The 23,246-nt window shown below is 50.5% G+C and overlaps 1 protein-coding gene across 3 annotated transcripts in view; it reads right to left on the bottom strand.

Moving 5' to 3' along the window:
- DYM (dymeclin) overlaps window positions 1–23,246 on the bottom strand; it is a 313,818-nt gene that overhangs the window by 190,743 nt on the left and 99,829 nt on the right. For all 3 annotated transcript variants that reach the window (XM_054179019.1, XM_054179021.1, XM_054179020.1), the window contains exons 9-11: window positions 16,875–17,057; window positions 12,164–12,342; window positions 2,980–3,105 (exon numbers count right to left, since the gene is read on the bottom strand). In XM_054179019.1, coding sequence (XP_054034994.1) covers window positions 2,980–3,105; window positions 12,164–12,342; window positions 16,875–17,057 — 488 coding nt within the window. The remainder of the gene's footprint in view (window positions 1–2,979; window positions 3,106–12,163; window positions 12,343–16,874; window positions 17,058–23,246) is intronic.

The following is a 23,246-nucleotide window of genomic DNA, read 5'->3' as shown; positions in this document are numbered from 1 at the left end:
TCTGGCTACTTATCTGCTGTGCAGATGGAAACAGACTGCTCCCCTTCCCCCAGAGATTCATCATTTGGTCAAATTTAGCCAGATTATCAGCAGCAGAGCCCTAGCAGTAAGGCCACCTGCCAAATCTCAAACTGCTGATGCAAAACATGGAGTTACCAGGGCTCATTCTAGGAGCACATTGAGAGCTGTAACCAGAGACAGGTCCATGCCTCTAGTCTCCCTCCAGAAATGGCCACAGGTTCTCACTGGAAAATCAAAAACATCTGTCCTGGAAGTGACATCCACTGAGACAACAATGCCTTGGGGTAATCCACTCCTCCTAACACAGAAAAACTGCTCAAACCCAAATATTCAAAGTTGAGAAGTTACCTATCAGTCCCTGCAACTTCCAGTATCTCTTCCCCCTCACACAGAAGAAAGCAGGTAGGCAAGGACATCAACAACAGCCACCACCATCTCTCTGATGGGTCTGGGATTCACAAGCATCAAACTTTCAAGCACTTCAAACTCCCAAACCACCCCCCTCAAATCAGTGCCACAGTCTGAACAACCTTGCTGGTTTGCAGATAATATTAGAAAGGGGCAAAAAAAAACCAAAACCAAAAACCTCAAATCTGATCTTGTGATCTTGTAAATGATTTTTTGTTAAATCAGAGAATTTCAGAGCCCAGAATCCCAGCATGGTTTAGGTTGGAAGGGACCTCTGGAGATCATCCAGTCCAACCCCTGAGCTAAAGCAGGGCACCCACAGCAGCTCACCCAGCACCATAATGGCCAGGGGAAGTGTGGAATCTCTCCAGAGAAAGACACTCCACAACCTCTCTGGGCAGCCTGCTCCAGACCCCCAGCACCCTCTCAACAAAGAACTTTCTCCTCCCGGTGAGGTGGAACCTCCTGAGTTCCAGTCTGTGCCCCTTGCCCCTTGTCCTGTCCCTGGGCACCACTGAGCAGAGCCTGGCCCTAGCCTCTTGCCCCCCAGCCTTTATCTCTTGCTGAGCATTGCTCAGATCCCCTCTGGGGCTGCTCTGCTCCAGGCTCAACAGCCCCAGGGGCTCTCAGCCTTTGCTCCTCACAGAGCTGCTCCAGGGCCCCTCAGCATCTTAGTAGGCTCTGCTGGACTCTCTCCAGTAGTTCCCTGCCTCTCTTGAACTGGGGAGCCCAGAACTGGACCCCAGCACTCCTGATGTGGCTGCAGTAGGACAGGGTAGAGTGGGAGGAGAACCTCTCTTGACCTCCTGGCCAGTCTTCTTAGTACACCCCAGGATTCCTTGTTTACTTTCACAGAATCACAGAATCACCAAGGATGGAAGAGACCTCAAAGATCACCGAGTCCAACCTGTCACCACAGACCTCATGACTAGACCATGGCACCAAGTGCCACCTTGTTATTGTTGTTATTATTGTTATTTTATTATTACTACTACTACTAGTGATGATGATGATGATGATGATGCTACTGCTGGAAGAATTTGATCTCTGTGTGGTTACAGGAACCCAACCCATGGATTTGGTTTTGTTTTCCAGGTAGTTAAGCCCACATTCATTTTAAACAACCACAAAAAAATAATGATGTTTCAGCAGTCAGAAGCTTCAGTGGCTTCCTGAGCTCTCTACAATCACAAGATCTATAAAATGGTGCTTACTAAAATTAATCTTAAAAACAATAGAGCAATAAATAAATGTGAGTTAAATAACCACAAAGGAAAATAGCCCATCAGTGGACTCCACAGTCCTGCTTCTTATAAGCACAGGATACAGAGCAGCTGAGAGACCAACAGGTAATGCTGAAACATATGAAATACTGGTTTTTCTTCATTCTGCACCCAAGTGAAGCAGGGGGGGAAGGAATAAAGTAAATCCTGCTGAAACTGGATAAATATTTCCAGTGAGTGCCATTCCAGTTGTGGAACTGAGACTGGAGGTCAACATTTGACAGAAGTACCAATGCAGCTTTCCTGACTCCCTTTGTTTTGCTGCCTCACATCATCTCATCAGCCTTTAGGGTATGTGGAGTCTTCCAAGTAAATATAAGCATGGAGCAAGAAGGAGGCTCCAAATTCAGTAAGCAAAGCACTGCAAGGATGGAGATGCATTCTGCTTTGCCTCCAGGTTTGCTCTCTCCTTCAGCACAAGACAAGCACCATCCAGCAGAGAATGGAGAAAAGAGAAAGAATAGAATAATGGAATAAATTCACTTGGAAGAGACCTTCATAATCATCAAATCCAGACATTAACCCACCACTACCAGGTGCTTCAAGTTCTTTGGGTTTCATTAATCCCCCATAACCCCAAAGGACAATTTCTATGATCTTGAAGGTCTCTTCCAGCCTGGTTTATTCTATTCTATTCCATGCCCCAGTCAAAAAGAAAATCAGTGCAGACATCTGCATCATTGTGGCTTTGGAGGTGAAGAATCTAGAACACAATTGCCCAGAGCACTCTCCAGCACAGGTGGTGCCAGGCCCACCAAAACTAGTCAAAATTTGGATCATATTATACAGACAACACAAAACAGATTAAGAAAAAGAAATGCCAAGCAAGAATGCTACACTCAGGCCAGCAAGTAAAACTCCAGCTGAAAGCTCCTCTCAACTGCATGGAACTGGTTAAGGAAAGTTCTTCAAGAGAAATTAAGAAAGGTTTTCTTTCTCTTCCAGCCCCTCCACTTCCTTCAGCATCTCTGAGGCTGCCTGCTGGCTATTACTGATGATTTTGAACAGGAAAGGCCATAAAAAGGTAGCAAATGAGGTACATGCAGGCCACCTCTTCCACAAGATGGAGCATATGTGTTTGCTTCACTCAGGAAGCTTTCGAGGTGACTTCAGGTTGCTGCTTCTCATGGAAAGAAAGACATTGAATCTGAACGAACACACAGAGCCCCTGCCGAGGGAGCAGACACAGTGATGTATCTTGCTCTAAATAAAGAGAGAAATGATTTCTGTTGGAGCTGGAGAGCTCTTTACCAAACCCACAACTCACCACTTCGTGAATGGATCGGTTGAAGCCATCATCCTCCGTCAGGATCAGCAGGATGATAAGAGCCATGTAAACATGGTGTGAATTCCTCTCCTCAACGTGATACAGGATCTCAAGAATTGGCAGCACCTTCAGGGAGGGAAAGATATGTGCAATGGTTTAGTCTTCAAGCACCTCAGAGAGTAAACAGAGGAGGCTCTAAACCTACCCTGTATCACCCTGCCCTCAACAGTATCACAGCAATTCCTTCCCTCTTGAAATAACCACCCCTAAATAGTGACGTGCAGCCTTCAAACACCTTCCATCTGTTTCATTCTGTCTCCACCAGAGAGTCAAAATAAATTCTTTCTTGTGGTCAGAGATGGAATTTCAACTGCTAATAAATGAGATTTACAGCCATAGCAGTTACCATAGGCCTTGAAAGCTTTAGTTCCCCTCAAAGACTATGGGAAAACAAAGCCGTTAAACAAGATTTCAGGCAGCAACAGCAATTGTTTCTGACCATCTGTGGTAGCACAAGCGTGGTCTGAAAGGACTTTCCTCATCAAATATAGCCAAGCATATTGGAATCATACACTTGTTTGGTTGGCAGAGCCCCTTGAGATTGTCAAGCCCAACCCTTAAGCCAGCACTGCCAGGTCACCACAGAGCCACGGCCCTCAGCACCACAGCTACACAGCTTTGAAATCCCTCCAGGGATGGGGACTCCACCACTGCCCTGGGCAGCCTGGTCCAGGCCTTGACAACCCTTTTGGAGGTGACACTATTCCTCATATCCAACCTAAACCTCCCCTGGTGCAACTTGAGGCTCTTTCCTCTTGTCCTATCGCTTGTTAGTTGGAGCTGAGGTGCACAGAGGTATTTTGAGACCTGAAACTCAAATCCCATTCTGGTATGTGGAGATAATCCCAGAAAATAACCATTTTGGTTTGGGTTCAGACCTGATAAGGCCTGTTTTTCCCATTCTGGATAATGTGCAGTCAAAGAGAACTGACATAATGACGAGAGTTCAGCCTAAGGTCTTGAAACGTTTCCACCAGGATGAACAGCTTAAGCCAAAGCCTTGCAATAACAATGAAAATGAGATTTCATTGCAGCAGCAAGCATACCTGAATGCTAGTCTAAAGCTAATCCAGATGCAGGCTTTGTCTCTCTACCAAATGAGAATTAGCTTTCCACTGTCCCAGCACAACGTGGCTCCTCTGCGCTGCAGAATCAAGGCCCGAATCACAGAGTGACGTGGAAAAGGGAACGGGAGGAAACTCTCAATTCCAAGGTAGTGGATGAGATGCAGAATCCATTCCAAGCAGCTTCCAAACACCTAAAAACTCCCTGGTTTTCAAAGCAGGCCAAGCCTAGCTGGATGAATCATGTGAAACCTATTCTGAGGGGCAGCCAGGACACTGAGTGCCTCGCAAGCCTCTGAAGTTACCAGAATGTTCTTTTCACAATTAGCCAGTCCCAAAACGCTTGGAACACACTACAAAACACACAACAGTTTCCACTCCAGACCAATGAGATTGATCTAAGTGCTGCAGGCCATAAAACCTTTTGACAGATGCTGTGGACAGGGTCAAGACAAAACCACAACAAAAGCAGAGGGGAAGTTTTACACATTGCAAACATCCTTCCTTTACCATTTCAAAGGATCCTTCACAAACCTCTCTCTCCAGTTGGAATTTGAGTCCATGCCTGTGTTTTGTGAGTGTAGCTCACAGAATCATGAAATCATTTTGGTTGCAAGAGACCTCGAAGATCATCAAGTCCATCCATTCACCCAGCACTGCCAAGTCACCACTGAAACATGGCTCTCAGCACCACAGCTACACAGCTCTGACAGCCCTCCAGGGATGGGGGCTCCACCATTGCCCTGGGCAGCCTGGGACAGGCATTGACAAACTTTTGGGGAAGATGTTTGTCCTCATGCCCACCTGCACCTCCCTTGGCACAACTTGAGACCATTTCCTCTTGTTCTATCCCTTGTTGCCTGGGAGAAGAGACCAACCCCCACCTGACTACAACCTCCTTTTAGGTAGGGACCAACCAACTGCTCTAGTTGCAGATGTCCCTCCTCACTGCAGGGGGGTTGGACCAGATGACCTTTAAGCATCACCAAGGTTGGAAGAGACCTCAATGATCATCAAGCCCAACCTGTCACCACAGGCCTCATGACTAGACCATGGCACCAAGTGCCACATCCAATCCCCTCTTGAACACCTCCAGGGATGGGGACTCCACCACCTCCCTGGGCAGCACATTCCAGTGGCTAACAACTCTCTCTGTGACTGCATTTCTCACTACAGTAAAACATATCTGGAACTGCAACCAAGATATACTTACACACTTTTATGCTACACACACACACATTAGAACTTTAATACCTATCTTCTTATGCACTGCCATTGTCCAGCCATGTGCTGAGAAGATAATAACCACATCCCTGAGGTGTTGCTGAGGCCCCATCCGTGGAGATACACAGAAGCATAGAATGGTCTGGGTTGGAAGTGAACTCCAAAGCTCATCCAGTCCAACCCCCTCTGCAGTCAGCAGGGTCATGCTCCACCAGGCCAGGCTGCCCAGAGCCCTGTCCAGCCTCACCTTGAGTATCTCCAGGGATGGGGCCCCAACCACCTCCCTGGGCAACCTGTGCCAGTGTTCCACCACACTCATGGTGCAGAGGTTTTTCCTAATATCCAATCTAAATCTGCCCTTCTGTCATTTCAAACCATTGTCCTTTGTCTTATCACTGCAGGCCTTTGGAAACAGTCCCTCTGCAGCCTTCTTGTAGCCCCCTTCAGGTACTGTAAAGTGGTGATTAGGTCTGCCTGGAGCCTTCTCTTCTCCAGGCTGAACACCTCTAGCTCCCCCAGCCTGTCCTTGCAGCAGAGGTGCTCCAAACCTCTGATCATTTCCAGGGCCCTCCTCTGGACCCACTCTATCAGGTCCACGTCCTTCCTGTGTTGAGGGCCCCACAGCTGAATGCAATACTCCAGGTGAAGTCTCACCTGAGCAGAGTAAAGTGGTAGAATCACTTCACTCAATCTGCTGGCAACTCATTTTTTGATGTAGCCCAGGCTGCCATTGGCCTTCTGGGCTGCAAGCTCACACTGTCTGCTCATGTCCAGCTTGCTGTGGCCCCAGGCAGCCTGCTCTAGTTGCAGATGCCCCTGCTGACTGCAGGGGGGTTGGACAAGATGACCTTTTAGGGTCTCTTCCAACCTAGCCTGTGATTCTGTGATTTTTGGCACTGTGATTGCTGGCACTTTCATTCATAGCCATTAAACTATCATTAAGGAACTCCTACTAACACTGCTCCATCAGGAGCAGCTTTCATCTGGCAAGACACAGCAGCTATTAGAAAGGTCACTTTTAATCCCCCTCAAAACAAGGGGGAGGTAAAACCAGGCACTGAAAACTGCAGGTGCTACATTCAATTCGAGGTCAGGAAGACTTTCCCTCAGGTTGAAAATCATTTGTCTCTAGCCTACAACAAAATGCCAGACCACTCAGTGACACAAGTAACCTGCTTAAACCACATGAATTTCGTTTATCTGGTTATTTCTGCACAACTAGTGGCTACAAATGCAGCATCACACATACATGGTTTCAGGGCAGACAAGGTGAGCAGCAACACAGCAGCAACTTGGCAGCCAATGCAAACACATCTGATACAAACAGCTTGGTTCTTTCTCAAGCAGACACCTCGCTGCTAATTTGACCTGCAGTGTGTTACCTGCAGAGTAGGTAAAAGGAAGAAATTGCTTGCCCTGAGAGTGGTGAGACAACGTCCTAAGTTGCCCAGAGAGGTGGCAGATGCTCCATCCCTGGCACCCTTTGAGGTGAGGTTGTCTGGGGCTGTGATCAGCCTGCTCTGGTTGCAGCTTCATAAATGCATACAATGGTTTGGGCTGGAAGGGACTTTAAGGATCATCCAGTTCCAACTCCCTGCTGTAGCCAGGGACACCTCCCACTAGACCAGGCTCCTCAGGGCTTCATCCAACCTGGCCTTGAACACCTCCAGGGAGGGGACATCCACAACTGCCCTGGGCAGCCTGTTCCAGTGTCTCACCACCCTCACAGTCAAGAACTTGTTCCTAATCTCCAGTCTCAGTCTGCCCTCCTCAAGCTTAAAGCCATTGCCCCTCTCCTGTCACTACAAGCCCTAAATGGTCCTTTCCTGGATTTCTGGAAGACCCCCTTCAGGTACTGGAAGGCTGCTCTAAGGCCTACCTGGAGCCTTCTCTTCTCCAGGCTGAGCAGCCCCAGCTCCCTCAGCCTGTCCCCACAGGGGAGGTTCTCCAGCCCTATGATCATCTTCATGGCTTACTCTGCTCCAACAGCTTCAGGTCCCTCTTGTGCTGGGGGCACCAGAACTGGATGCATTGCTGCAGGTAGGGTCTCAGCAGAGCAGAAGGGTAGAATCCCCTCCCTGTGCTGCTGCTCTCCCTGCTTTGGATGCAGCCCAAGACACTGCTGCCTTCTGGGCTGCCAGTGACCGGCCTCTGTTTCTTTGTCCAGTGACCCTTCCACTCACCCAATGCCTGCTGTGTCTGGCTGAACCAGAGTTACTAAGCCATTGAAAGCTCTCATCTCAGCTGGCTGTTGCTCATCCTCACCCATTAGAGCCCACTGAAAACTAGAGGACTGGACAAAGATGCAATTTTGATCACAAAAAGCAATACCTATGCATGAAGATCAAAATAAGAACAGATAGTTTTGAATTTAGCATTAAAAATAACTAAATAAAGCCTGCTGTGGAGTTTCCACTGATGCTCTTCTCCATTGTCTCAGCTTTTCCTGCAAAGTGTTTGATTTTGCTGGTTACTTCTGTGGCTCTGGGATTTTCTGGCTTTTTCATATTTGGGGGGGGGAAGGAGGAATGATCCATGACAACATATGAAAATCACAGAGTCATCAAATGAATAGAATAGAATAGAATAGAATAGAATAGAATAGAATAGAATAGAATAGAATAGAATAGAATAGAATTAACCAGGATGGAAGAGACCTTTGAGATCATCCTGTCCAACCTATCATCCAACACCACCTAATCAACTAAACCAAATCAAATGGCACCAAGCACCCTGTCAAGTCTCGTCCTGAACACCTCCAGGGATGGTGACTCCACCACCTCCCCAGGCAGCCCATTCCAATGGGCAATCACTCTCTCTGTATAGAACTTCTTCCTAACCTCCAGCCTAAACCTCCCCTGGCACAGCTTGAGACTGTGTCCTCTTGTTCTGGTGCTGGTTGCCTGGGAGAAGAGACCAACCCCCACCTGGCTACAACCTTCCTTCAGGGAATTGTAGACAGCAACAAGGTCACCCCTGAGCCTCCTCCTCTCCAGGCTAAGCAACCCCAGCTCCCTCAGCCTCTCCTCACAGGGCTGTGTTCCAAACCCCTCACCAACTTCATTGCCCTTCTCTGGACACCTTCCAGCAAGTCAACCTCCTTCCTAACCTGAGGAGCCCAAAACTGGACACAGGACTCAAGGTGTGGCCTAACCAGTGCAGTGTCCAGGGGCACAATGACCTCCCTGCTCCTGCTGGCCACACTGTTCCTGATGCAGGCCAGGATGCCATTGGCCCTCTTGGCTGCCTGGGCACATTGCAGGCTCATGTTCAGCCTACTATCAACCAGCACCCCCAGGTCCCTCTCTGCCTGGCTACTCTCAGCCACTCTGACCCCAGCCTGCAGCACTGCCAATGTGTTGTGGCCAATGTGCAGATCCTGGCACTTGGATGTGTTCAATCTCCTGCCCTTGGCCTCTGCCCATCTGCCCAGCCTGTCGAGGTCCCTCTGCAGAGCCTTTCTACCCTCCAGCAGATCAACTCCTGCCCCCAGCTTGGTGTCATCAGCAAATTCACTGATGATGGTTGGGGTAGGAAGGGACCTTTCAAGCTCATCTAGTCCAACCCCACTGCAGTCAGCAGAGACATCTGCAACAACAGCAGGCTGCTTAATAGCCAGCTCCAACCTCACATGGGATGGGTCCAGGGATGGGACATCTCCCACCTCTCTGGGCAACCTGGGAGAGGTTCTCACCACCCTGTCTGAAACATTTCTCTCTTCCCTCCACTCTGAATCCCTCTTTTAGTTTCAAATCATCACCCCTTGTCCTGTCACAATGGGCTCTGAGAAAAGGTCTGTCCACAACTTCCTTCTAGGCCCTTTTAGGAACCAAAAGGCCACCAGAAGGTCTCCCTGGAGACCCCAACTCCCTCAGCCTGGCCTCCCAGCAGAGCCCTTCCAGCCCCACAGTGCAGTGCATCTGAGTAGCTGCCTCTGGAGTTGTTTTCACACAGGCACACCTCATGCTTTTCCTGGAAGTCCTGCATAGACCAGACACCATGGTGACAAAGCAGTGAACACTCCTCACCTTCATTTCTCTCAAGATAATGTAAATTGATGTGGCCAGCAGCTGTGAAAAATATCATATCACATCCTAACAGCCCTGAAAATTGAAAATGACCATTTGTTTAGCAGAATAAATGCAAAGTGCCTCATTCCTCACCTAGATGATCTGCAGCAGGCTGCACAAGGAGTTCAGCCATTAATCAATTCAGTATCAACCATCTCACCCAGGTTTGCCAACTGTGGTGTCTATCAACTCTGATTTTAGCAATGCATCTGCTAGGAATTGGACTGAGACCAAACTCACCCCCTATCTGCCATCAGACAGGATCTAATTATCTGGCAAGGTTTCAAACATTAAAATGGAAAGGGCTCTCTATTCTGTTACCAGTTCCCCCCAGACAGCCATTATCTTATTAAAAAGAAGGCTTTTTAATAAGTGAGATTTGTTAAAGTGTTTTTTTGTGACACTGCTAAACCTAGCAGGGAGGCTCAGTGAATTTACAACCTACACAAACTGAAGCAGGTGTCTGCTCTATCAGCCATTCACCACAATCCTATTTAAAGCAGCTGAAAAGTTGCATTTCAACAGAATCTGTCAGCTGCTCCTTGAGGAGTTTCAGCCTGGGGTCAACCCTGGAAGACATTTGGCAAATTAGCTAAGGTAGAGCTTTTGCTAACTGTTATCCCCCTAGCACACACTGAAGTTTGCACAGCTTTTGGGCCTGAACAGCTAAAAGCCCAAACAGAAAATAATGAATAGAATAATAACAGCTGATGAAAGTTTCTTTATACCATGCCCAGAGGTCAGCAGGTTTGTCCTGGATCAGACTCATAGCAGTCAATTGGAACATGAGGAGAAACTTGAGGCTTGGCCTCAACAAAATGGACCCAAGTCTGGGAATTGAAGTCTTCAGACCAACAAGCACAAACTGGAACCCAGGAGGTTCCATCTGAGCTTGAGGAGAAAGTTCTTTGGTGTGAGGGTGCTGGAGGGCTGGAGGAGGCTGCCCAGAGAGGTTGTGGAGTCTCCTTCTTGGAGAGCTTCCAACCCTCTCTGGGCACTGTGCTGCTGGGCAAGCTGCTGTGGGTGCCCTGCTGGAGCAGGGGGGGTTGGACTGGGTGAGCTCCAGAGGTCCCTTCTAATCCCCACCATGCTGAGAAACAGAGAATGAAAGGAAGTGTGGTAGCTTTATCAGCCCCAAAAGGGCACCTCCCCTACAGGGTCAGGCTGCAAGAGTTGGGGCTCTTCAGCTGGAGAAGAGAAAGTCCCAGGGAGACCTGACAGTGGCCTTCCAGTACCTGAAGGGACCTACAGGAGAGCCAGGGAAGGACTTTTTACAAGGGCTTGTAGTGATTTGAGGAGAGGGAAGGGATTGAAGCTTGAGGAGGGGAGATTTAAACTGGAGATTAGGAAGAAACTCTTTCCAGTGAGGGTGGTGAGACATTGAAACAGGTCACCCAGACAGGTTGTGCACACCCTCTCTCTTGAGGTGCTCAAGACCAGGTTGAATGAAGCCTCCAGCAACCTGGTCTAGTGGAAGGTGTCCCTGCCTGTGGCAGAGGGTTGGAACTGGGTGACTTTTAAGGTCTCTTCCAACCCAAACCATTCTATGAATCTATGAACATGCTTAGCATCATCCTCCTGAGATAACATCCCTAACAATGAGCAAAGCAAGGGGCAACTGGTGAATGAGTGAGCCACAACCTACTGCCCCCATCACAGAGGAGGGCACATTGGCAGCTGGTGACACCCAGGCTTGCAGGACCAGCCCTTCACAGGAGCTACCATGATGCTGAAGGGACTGGAGCACTGCCCTATGAGGAGAGGCTAAGAGCCCTGGGGCTGTTTAGTCTGGAAAAGAGAAGACCAAGAGGGGATTTAACAAATGCTTGCAAATATCTGAGGGCTGGGGGTCAAGAGAGAGGGGCCAGGGCCAGGCTCTGCTCAGTGGCACTCTGTGACAGGACAAGGGGCAATGGATGGAAAGTGCAGCACAGGAGGTTCCAGCTCAACATGAGGAGGAACTTCAGCACTGTGAGGCTCACAGAGCCCTGGAGCAGGCTGCCCAGAGAGGTTGTGGAGTCTCCTTCTCTGGAGACTTTCAAGCCTCCCCTTGAGGCATCCCTGTGCGACCTGTGCTGGATGCTGTGGTCCTGCTCTGGCAGTGGGGTTGGCCTCGCCTCTATGATCTTTCACAGTCTCACAGTATCAATAAGGTTGGAAGAGACCCCAAGGATCATCAAGTCCAACCTGTCTCCACAGACCTCACAACTAGACCATGGCACCAAGTGCCACATCCAATCCCCTCTGGAACACCTCCAGGGACGGTGACTCCACCACCTCCCTGGGCAGCACATCCCAATGACGAACGACTCGCTCGGGGAAGAACTTTCTCCTCACCTAGAGTCTAAACCTCCCCTGGCACAGCTTGAGACTGTGTCCTCTTGTTCTGGTGCTGGTTGCCTGGGAGAAGAGACCAACCCCTTCCTGTCTACAACCTCCCTTCAGGTAGTTGTAGAGGGCAATGAGGTCTCCCCTGAGCCTCCTCTTCTCCAGGCTAAGCAACCCCAGCTCCCTCAGCCTCTCCTCACAGGGCTGTGCTCAAGGCCTCTCCCCAGCCTTGTTGCCCTTCTCTGGACACCTTCAAGTCTCTCAATGTCCTTCTTAAACTGAGGGGCCCAGAACTGGACACAGCACTCAAGGTGCAGCCTAACCAATGCAGAGTACAGGGGCACAATGACCTCCCTGCTCCTGCTGGCCACACTTTGCAGGTCCCTTTCAACCTCTGTGATCCTGTGATGAGCATCAAGGCAGGAGAGCAGCACCTACCAGGTTCTCTATGTCTGTGCGCGCCAGCACGTAGGTGCGCACGTTGCCGTTCTGGTGCAGCAGCATGTAGAGGAGCAGAGTTGCTTGGTCAGACTTCTGCTGCTCGCTCAAGGCTGTGTACAAGCTGTTGAAGTTGATCTGGAAAGCGTGTGGATTTGATGATGAAAAGGCAGTGCTGTCTGAAATAAAGGAATTAAAGAGGAAAAAAAGCCAGTGTTCAACACGCTTCTTGGCTGACTTTACAAAACACAGTGACAGAAGCACAGAATTAATTAACCAGGCGGGAAAAGACCTTTTGAGATCACCCATCCAACCTGCCACCCAGCACCATCTGACCAACTAAACCATGGCACAGTATCACAGTATCACTAAGGCTGGAAAAGACCTCGAGGATCACCGAGTCCAACCTGTCACCACAGACCTAGAGCATGGCACCAAGTGCCACATCCAATCCCCTCTTGAACACCTCCAGGGATGGGGACTCCACCACCTCCCTGGGCAGCACATCCCAATGGCCAACAACACTCTGGGAAGAACTTTCTCCTCACCTCGAGTCTAAACCTCCCCTGGCACAGCTTGAGACTGTGTCCTCTTGTTCTGGTGCTGGTTGCCTGGGAGAAGAGACCAATCCCCACCTGGCTACAACCTCCCTTCAGGTAGTTGTAGAGGGCAATGAGGTCTCCCCTGAGCCTCCTCTTCTCCAGGCTAAGCAACCCCAGCTCCCTCAGCCTCTCCTCACAGGGCTGTGCTCAAGGCCTCTCCGCAGCCTTGTTGCCCTTCTCTGGACACCTTCAAGTGTCTCAATGTCCTTCTTAAACTGAGGGGCCCAGAACTGGACACAGTACTCAAGGTGTGGCCTAATCAGTGCTGAGTCCAGGGGCACAATGACCTCCCTGCTCCTGCTGGCCACACTACTCCTGATGCAGGCCAGGATGCCATTGGCCTTCTTGGCCACCTGGGCACACTGCTGGCTCATGTTCAGCTGCTGTCAATCAGCACCCCCAGGTCCCTCTCTGTTTGGGAGCTCTTCAGCCACTCTGACCCCAGCCTGTAGCTCTGCATGGGGTTGCTGTGACCAATGTGCAGCACCTGGCACTTGGACTTGTTGAATGCCATCCTGTTGGACTCTGCCCATCTGTCCAGCCTGGCAAGGTCCCTCTGCAGAGCCTTTCTACCCTCTAACAGACCAACATCTGCTCCCCTCTTGGTGTCATCTGCAAACTTGCTGATGACTGACTCAATCCCCTCATCCAGATCATCAATAAAGATATGAGTAGGATAGGACCTAGCACTGATCCCTGGGGGACGCCACTGGTGCCTGGCTGCCAGCTGGATGTGGCACCATTCACCACCACTCTCTGGGCTCAGCCTCCAGCCAGTTCCTAACCCAGCACAGAGTGTTGCTGTCCAAACCACAAGCTGACAGCTTAGCCAGCAGTTTGCTGTGGGGGACGGTGTCAAAGGCCTTGCTGAAGTCCAGGTAGACCACATCCACAGCCTGCCCACGTCCACCAGGCAGTCACCTGATCATAGATCACCAAGTGCCCCATCCAGCCTCCTTTTAAACACTTCCAGTGAAATGTTTTACATGGACACCACACCAAGGAGGAAACAAAACCCATCCATCACCATCAGTGGTCATAAATATTAACAGAGTCTCATCCAGCTTTCCCTGTGCCCCAAAAGCTGAGGTGCTCCTCCCACCTCAGCTCCAACGAAGCCCTTTGTATCTGCACAAGACAACACACCTTCCACAAAGCTATATGAAAGTTACCCAGGCTGGATGAGGCCTTGAGCAGGTCTAGTGCAAGGTGACCCTGCCCATGGCAGGGGTTTGGAACTTGAGTGATCTTCAAGGTCCCTTCCAACCTAAACCATTATGGGAAATGTATGAATCTCTTCTGTGCATCCAAATGACTTCCACTGCTAGAAGGACAGACAAGGAGGGCAGCCCCAAGGAGGGGTGCTCCAAGGAGGGCTACTCCAAGGGGGGCTGCTCAAAGGAAGGCTGCCCCAAGTGGGGGCTGCCCCAAGGAGGGCTACTCCAAGAGGGGCTGCTGCAAGGGGGGTTGCCCCAAGGAGGGCTGCCCCAAGGAGGGCTGCTCAAAGGAGGGCTGCCCCAAGAGGGGGCAGCTCCAGCATCTTCACTGGAACTGATGATCCATTCAGGTGTTTTCAAATCCTGCAGACCCAACATTCAGGTGTAGTTCACTGGTATCAAGGCAGAGCATCTCCCACCCACTACTTGGCATGAAGGTCAAGACTATCACAACACTGTCAGTGAAGCCCAGGGGCTGTCAGACCTTTAGAGAAGCAGTGGGGAGTTTAGTTGGCTTAGTAGTGATTTATGGGATTCAGTTTTGAGCCTGGCACTCCAAGAAGGACATTGAGGTGCTGGGGAATGCTCAGAGAAGTGTAACACACCTGGTGAAGGGTCTAGAGCACAAGTGTTGTGAGGAGCAGCTAGGAGAGCTGGGGTTGTTCAGCCTGGAGAAAAGGAGGCTGAGGGGAGACCTCATGGCTCTCTACAACTTCCTGAAAGGAGACTGGAACCAGGTGGGTTTTGGTCTCTTCTCCAGGTAACAAGTGAAAAGATAATGGGAAAAGGTCTCAAGCTGTGCAAGTGAAAGCTCAGGTTGGTCATGAGGTACAATTTCCTCCCCAAAAGGGTTGTCAAGCCCTGGAAGAGGTTGTCCCAAGATAGCCAAGGAGTCACCATTCCTGGGGAGATTTCAAAGCTGTGTAGCTGTGGTGCTGAGGGCCATGGTTTAGTGGTGACCTGGCAGTGCTGGGTTAAGGGTTGGATTTCATGGTCTTTAAGGTCTCTTCCAAACAAGAAGATTCTGTGATTCTATGCTGGTTAATTAAAGTGATTCAAAACACCACATCCTGTAGTCTAACATCCCTCAAAGTAACAGCAGCTTGATCACACTCACAGCATAATCTGTGGCAGAGCTGGAAGTGAGAACAGAGCAGGTTAATCTTCACAGAACACTTTCACCAGGAGCTTTATCAGTTACACAATGTCCACCAGTCCTGTCTCCAGCACCCAGGAATTTCCAGTGGAGATGGGGAAGGCAAGTGTGACAGTCACTGCTCTCATACTCAGAAAGCCAGAGTCATGTCCCCAGCCTCCTGATCTCCCCATGCCAGAGATTTTGACTTGGCCTTCTTCACAAAGACAGCAAAACAACTCAGGTTCCCTCAGCTCTCCACCCTTCACCAGCTTTACTGCCCTTCTCCAGACACTCCAGCACTTCAACATCCTCCATGGAGAGAGGGGCACGAAACTGAACCCAGTATTGAAGGTGCTGCCTCACCAGTGATGAGTACAGGGGGACAATGATCAGCCTGGTCCTGCTGGTCACACTATTGCTGACAGCATTCAGCATGGAAGAACGTGGTAGTTCCCATGTGTTTAGAATAACATCTCCACACTTTTGGGATATAAAAGAAGGCTTGGAAGACCTGCAGGAGCCCCACAGGAGCCCCAGCTCCCAGTGGGCTCCTGGGAGCTCAATGGAGCCAGCATGCTGGGGACTGGCTGCTTCTTTTGGCTTGGGTGAGGGGTGACAGCTCCAGACATTCATCTGAACCCAGCAGGAGGCCACGGGGCACAAGGAAGAGAAACAGCTCACTGATGATGGAAACACTGCCTCTGCTCAAAAGGGGATACCAGCAGGCAGAAGGAAATCAAACTCTGGCTTTTCTGAACTACCATTTCTGCCCTCATGGCCCCATCAGTCACTGGCCCTGAGTGTGGACCGACTGACTGAACACCATCCTGCTTCAGGCTGCTATGTCTCTCTCAAAAGGGAACATCTGGATGTAGAGAGCAACATCAGAGCAACTCAATGTGTTCCATCAAGCACCAGCTAGGTGCCACTGTTCATGAGCACAGGCCATGGGATGCAGGGCTGGAGAGCAGCCCTGTGCAGAAGGCCTTGGGGGTGCTGGGGGTAAAGAGCTGGCCATGATCCAGCACCGAGTGCTGCCAGCCCAGAGCCAGCCCTGTGCTGGGCTGATCCCCAGCAGTGTAGGCAGCAGGGGCAGGGAGGGGATTCTGCCCCTCTGCTGGGCTCTGCTCAGACCCCCCCTGCAGTGCTGGGGCAGCTCTGGAGTGCTCAGCACAGCCAGGGAGCTGCTGGAGCAGGGCCAGAGGAGGCCACAGCAATGCTGGCAGGGCTGGAAGGGCTCTGCTGGGAGGCTCCAGGCTGAAAGAGTTGGGCTGGGGCAGCCTGGAGAAGAGAAGGCTCCAGGAACACCTTCTGGTGGCCTTGCAGTGCTTCAAAGGGCCTACAGGAAAGCTGGGGACAGAGATTTTCTCAGGACCTGTTGTGAGAGGCCAAGGGGTGATGGTTTGAAACTAAAAGAGGGACACTGAGGGTGGTGAGAGCCTGTCCCAGGCTGCCTAGAAAGGTGGGAGATGTCCCATCCATGGCAGCATCCCAGGTGAGGTTGCTTGGGGCTGTGAGCAACCTGCTCTAGTTGCAGATTTCCCTGCTGACTGCAGGTGGGCTGGACTAGAGGATCCTTAAAGGTCCCTTCCAACACAAAATATTCAGTGATTCTATGAAAATAAACTATTTCTGCTCTTCCATGGGCTGGCTGGAGAGAAAACACACTTTGGAAAGAGAACCTCTACGTGGTGACAGCAACTTAACAGTGGACTTCAACTCATTTGTGCCTCAAAGGAAGGAAGGATACAAACCTTGTGTGTTCTTGAAGGACATAATTGCTTGCCTGTAGGGATTTGGTGTGTCTGGAGCATCAGTCAGGTTAGCCAAGACCAGGAGAAGCAGAAGACTCTGGTTAGCCAGAGGGGAGCACTGCTCCAACTGTGGTGATGGTTTACTCCCCACTCCACCCAGGGTGAAGACTGTCCAGAGGCCAGCTAGAAAGAAAGGGTGAAAAATAGTATGTTTGGTTACTTTTTCCTGAACAAAACTCCTTTAGAGGAAAAGTTTGCATCTGACACCCATGGAGAACCAAATCACATTTATACAGGCCTCTCTGAAGTGCAGCCTTTAGGAGCAACCCAGCAGAGGGCATGCAGAGGAGGGAACTCAACAGCCACTGGCAGCTGAAGAAAATTAAGTCACAGGAATATACAAAAAGGAAATTAGCAGAGAAGGCCAATGGTCTCCTAGGGTGCATCAAGAAGAGTGTAGGCAGCAGGTTGAGGAAGGTTCTTCTCCCCCTTTACTCTGCCCTATGGAGGCACCATCTGGAGAACTGTGTCCAGTTCTGGGCTCCCCAGTTCAAGAGAGACAGGGAACTGCTGCAGAAAGTCCAGCAGAGGCTGCAAAGATGCTGAGGAGCAAAGGCTGAGAGCCCCTGGGGCTGTTGAACCTGGAGAAGAGCAGCCCCAGAGGGGATCTGAGCAATGCTCAGCAAGAGATGAAGGGCAGGGGGGTCATGAGGTTGGGGCCAGATTATTTTCAGGGACACGACAAGGAGCAGCAGCACAAACTGGAACCCAGGAGGTTCCATCTGAGCAGGAGGAGACAGTTCTTTGTTGTGAGGGTGCTGGAGGGCTGGAGCAGGCTGCCCAGGGAGGCTGTGGAGTCTCCTTGTGTGGAGAGCTTCCAGCCCCACTGATCCTGCTCTGGGTGACACTGCTCTAGGAAAGAGGTTGGAGCCGATGATCCCCAGAGGTCCTTCAAAACCATTCTGTGATTCTAGGGGCAGACTGCTTCTACTTTTTGGAGAAAAAAAGAGAGATCATTTTTTCCCTTCTCTTCTTCAAAACTGCCCACCACAGCTTGTCTCACCCTGCTCCCACAAATCCATGAGAGGCACACCGAGGGAAGAAGGTCTCACTGAAGAGCAGTTCACGGTCTATGGCAACAGAGAATCTGGGATGCTCTGTTAGCAATGCTGCACACAGCCATGAAAACAAACTCAGGATCCTAATCCCATTTGACAGGCTGTGAATCAACACTTCATGGTAAAACACAGTTATGAAAAATGCATCAAAAGACAACTTTCTTTCACCAGGCTGTTACTTAACATAAACAGAGCCCTGCAGAAGCCTCAGCCCAGCCCTCTGGCCGCTGCCACACAGCGAGATACGGCTAAGGACCACGACTGGAGAAAAGGTGAAATGCACTCATTTATAGTTTCAGGTGGCATGGCACAATTTTGAGATCTTGATTTTCAAAGCATTGTAAACCCACAAGGCAGGCAGGACTGCAGAAGGCATTCTAAGCAGGGCCTGCTGTGACAGGACAAGTGGTGATGACAGAATCCTGGAATGGCTCAGGTTGGAAGGGACCCCAGAGGTCATCTCCTCCAACCTCCCCACCGTGGGCAGGGACACCTCTCAACTAGACTCATCTGCTCAAGGCCTCATCCAGCCTGGCCTTCAACACCCCCAGGGAGGAGGCAGCCACAATTTCCCTGGGCAGCCTGTTCCAGAGTCTCAGCACCCTGGTACTGAAGAACTTCTTCCTCAGCTCTAGTCTAACCCAGCTCTCCCTCAGCTTCAAACCATTCCCCCTTGGCCTGTCTCTAGATGCTCTCATGAAAAGTCCCTCTGCAGCCTTCCTGTAGGATCCCTTCAGGTATTGAAAGGCAGCTCTAAGGTCCCCCCAGAGTGTTCTTCAGGCTGAAGAACCCCCAGCTCCCTCAGCCTGTCCTCATAGGAAAGGTGCTCCAGCTCTTAGTGCATCTTTTCAGTATCAGTATCACTAAGGTTGGAAGAGACCTCAAAGATCATCGAGTCCAACCTGTCACCACAGACCTCATGACTAGAGTAGGGAGGACACCACTGCCCACTGCAGGCTTGAACTCACAACATTCCCATTAAGGGTCTTATGTGCTACCAACTGAGCCATAGTACAGCAAACTTTGAGGCCCTCTGAAAGAGGAGGACTGAGAATGGAAAGAAATGATTGAGGCTGAGGGTGGTGAGAGCCTGGCCCAGGCTGCCCAGAGAGGTGGGAGATGTCCCATCCCTGAAACCACTCCAGGTGAGGTTGTCTGGGGCTGTGAGCAACCTGCTCTAGTTGCAGATGTTGCTGCTGACTGCAAGGGGGGTGGACTGGACGACCTTGAAAGGTCCCTTCCAATGCAAACCATTCTGTGTTTGTTTCAAGCCAGGGCACCAGCCATCTGTGAGCCACAACTGATTTGTGAGGTTTCTCGGGATATTTATTAAACTCATTGTCATTCTTCCACAAAACACTCACTCTCTTTCCAGCCTTCAGTGTAAGCTCTTGGAAGATAAACCCTCTGAGCTCTGTCCCTGGAAAGAGCATTAAATCAAGGCAGAGGAAATTGGTGTTACTAATTTCAAACTATCTTTCTGGGGAAAAGGACCAAGTTGGGGTTTAGTTGCAAGGTTTTTATGATGATTTTTTTTTTTTTTTTCACTTAACAGGAGTTGCAGAATGCAATCATTTTAATAGCTGAACTTCATCAAGTTTTCCTTTGAATGAGCTCTCCTCCACGAAGCTGGAACACAGGCTTTAAATTTCAATTCATGCTGCCACGGCCTTTTGGAGTACACTCATTTCTCTCCTCACTGGAGCTCAGAAACACAGCAGATGCTTGTCCTCATGCCCCATCCCCACCCCACCCCCACCCCTGGTCCTATCACACATCATTAGCAGTGAGTTTCAATGGTTTGGAAACCACTTTGCAGAGTGCAGCAGGTGGAGGGGCTGCTTTTGAGGCTGGAAAGGAAAAAAAGGAAGAGTTTTGGTAGACATGAAGACCTCTCAAAGACCTGGGGGTACTGGTCAATGGTAGGCTGAACATGAGCCAGCAGTGTGCCCAGGCAGCCAAGAAGGCCAAGGGCACCCTGGCCTGCATCAGGAGCAGTGTGGCCAGCAGGAGCAGGGAGGTCATTGTGCCCTGTGCTCAGCACTGGTTAGGCCACACCTTGAGTCCTGTGTCCAGTTCTGGGCTCCTCAGGTTAGGAAAGAGGTTGAGCTGCTGGAAGGTGTCCAGAGAAGGGCAACAAAGCTGGGGAGGGGTCTGGAGCACAGCCCTGTGAGGAGAGGCTGAGGGAGCTGGGGTTGCTTAACCCAGAGAAGAGGAGCCTGAGGGGAGACCTTCTTGCTCTCTACAACTCCCTGAAGGGAGGTTGTAGCCAGGTGGGGGTTGGTCTCTTCTCCCAGGCAGCCAGCACCAGAACAAGAGGACACAGTCTCAAGCTGTGCCAGGGGAGGTTTAGGATGGAGGTTAGGAGGAAGTTCTACACAGAGAGAGTGTTTGCCCATTGGAATGGGCTGCCTGGGGAGGTGGTGGAGTCACCATCACTGGATGTGTTCAGGAGCAGACTTGACAGGGTGCTTGGTGCCGTGGGTTAGTTGATTAGGTGGTGTTGGATGATAGGTTGGATTCGATGATCTTGAAGGTCTCTTCCAACCTGGTCTATTCTATTCTATTCTATTCTATTCTATTCTATTCTATTCTATTCTATTCTATTCTTCTTGACCTCTTCTTGCCATTTTAATATTTCAAAATGATCCTCCTGCTCCTTGGTGGCAAAACTGGGAAGAACACAAGAAGACCACAGAATGCATTAGGTTGGAAGGGACTTCCAAAGGTCATCTTGTCCAATCCCCCTGCAGGGAGTGGGGACAACTAGATCAGGTTGCTCAGGGCCACATCAAGTTTGACTTTCAATGTCTCTAGGGACTGGGCCTCAAACACACCTCTGGGCAACCCAGCTGAAGCTGGAGAACTTGGTTTTAAAGAAAGGGTAAAACATCAGAAAGAAAACCCATCCACAAAAAAGCAGAACCCAGGAGAACACATCGAACTTTGACTTCAGTAATGTCTTCCAATGGAGTGCTAGCACAGGCCCTGCCTTCACATTCGTGATCACAGAACCCTAGAATGGCTCAGGTTGGAAGGGAGCTCAGAGCTCATCTACTCCAACCTCCACACCATGGGCAGGGACAACTCTCAACCAGACTCAGCTGCTCAAGGCCTCATCCAGCCTGGCCTTGAACATCTCCAGGGATGAGGCAGCCACAGCCTCCCTGGGCAGCCCATTCCAGAGTCTCATCACCCTCATACTGAAGAACTTCCTCAGCTCCAGTCTAACCCTGCTCTCCCTCAGCTTCACCACCCCCTTGGCCTGTCTCTAGACACTCTCATGAAAAGTCTCTCTGCATCCTTCCTGCAGGATCCCTTCAGCTATTGAAAGGCAGCTCTAAGGTCCCCCTGGAATCTCCAGGCTGAACACCCCCAGCTCCCTCAGCCTGCCCTCACAGAAGAGGTACTCCAGCCCTCAGATCACCCCTGTGGCCCTTCTCTGGACTCATTCCAACAGCTCTGTGTCTTTCTTATGGTACCTTCAGCATCCAGATGGTTCAATGCCTCAGCACCCTCTGAGACAACAATAAATATAGATAATGAAGAACTAAAGCAAAAGTGATTTTCATTGCACCCCAATGTCCTCCCTCCACCAAAACCAGTGAAGAACATATCCAAAGCCATTACAGTCACTATTTCAACTCTTCACAAAATCTCAGAACACATCTGGTTGGAAGAGGCCTCCAAGCTCATCCAGTCCAACTCTCAACCCAGCACCAAAGAGTCAACACTAAACCATGTCCCTAAGCACCAGGTCTACACACTGCTTAAACACCTACAGGAATGGTGACTCCACCACTGGCCTGGGCAGATCATTCCAATGTCTGAGAGCCCTCTCTGTGAAGAATTATTTCCTAACATCCAGCCTGAACCTCCCCTGGCACAGCCTGAAACCATTTCCCCTGGTCCTGTCGCTTGACACCAAGAAGAGGCTGCCCCCTCCTTTCTTCAGTAGTGAGGTCTCCCCTCAGCTTTCTCTTCTCCAGGCTGCACACCCCCAGCTGCCTCAGCCCCTCCTCATAGCCCAGATGCCCCAGGCCCTTCTCCAGCCTCACTGCCCTTCTCTGGACATGCTCCAGCTCCTCAAAATCCTGCCTGTAATGAGGGGCCCAGAACTGAACACAGCACCTGAGGTGTGCTGAGCACAGGGGGATGATCACCTCCTGTCCCTGCTGGCCACAGTGTTTCTGATCCAAGCCAGGATGCCATTGGCTATCTTGGCCACCTGGGCACTGCTGACTCATGGTCAGTTGACTGTCAACCAGAGCCCCCAGGTCTCTGAGTCACAGCCTTCCAGCCACACCTCCCCAAGTCTGTAGCTCCCCATGGGGTGGTTGTGACCCAGGTGCAGGACCTGACACTTGGTCTTGCTGAACTTCATAATGTTAGGCTTAGCCTATAGGTCCACCCTGTCCAGATCCCATTGCAGAGCTTCCCTACCCTCTAGCAGATGGACACAGCTACCCAGCTTGGTGTCTGCCATCTGCAAACTCTCTGAGGGTGCAGTCCATCCCCTCAACCAGATCTCTGATAAAGATATTAAAGAGGACAGGCCCCTGGGGGACACAGACATTCAAGCAGCAGGCTTTGGGAGCTGAAGGGTTAGGGTTTGATTGGGGTTTTGTTTTGTTTAATGCCACACTTCTTCAGTCAGTTCAGTAATCCTCACATTGTAGCCTGATGAACACTTTCTGGTGGCCCATGGAGAGCTGGCAGTTCCATGTTGTGCTGGCTCTGGTCCTTCTTTCCAGCTGCTGACATTGTGTCAGGAGAAAGCTAAAAATACAGGAATACTTTCCAACCATGCTTTTCCATGTAAGCAGCTTCTCAAGCTGGATGTCAGGTGATAATGCATGGGAGAGGAAAAAGTGGTCCATGGAACTGAGGACTGGGAGAGGCTGGACCAGTGAGGTGGCTGCTGGATCAAGGGGCAGGTGACACCACGACCCAAGCAAGCACATCCTGAACACCTAGGGTCTGTATCTAAGCAACTTCAGACTGCTAATTGAGGCTGCATCAGTGGACAAAGGAAGAGCTCTAGATGTGGTCTCTCTCTGGACCTCTGTAAAGCCTTTGACTTGCTCCCCAAAAGATTCTTCTCCCTAAACTGGAGAGAGATGGGTTTGATGGGTGTACTGTTCAATGGATAAGGAGCTGTTTGAATGGCTGCTTCCAGAGGGCAGCAGTCAACAGATCAATGTCCAGATGGAGATCAGTGGCAAGTGGTGTCCTTCAGGGGGTCTGTACTGGG

Source organism: Dryobates pubescens, chromosome Z (assembly GCF_014839835.1).
Source record: "Dryobates pubescens isolate bDryPub1 chromosome Z, bDryPub1.pri, whole genome shotgun sequence".
Lineage (NCBI taxonomy): Eukaryota > Metazoa > Chordata > Aves > Piciformes > Picidae > Dryobates > Dryobates pubescens.
The sequence above is the reverse complement of the archived record's forward strand: the minus strand, read 5'-3'. Positions and strand labels throughout refer to the sequence as shown.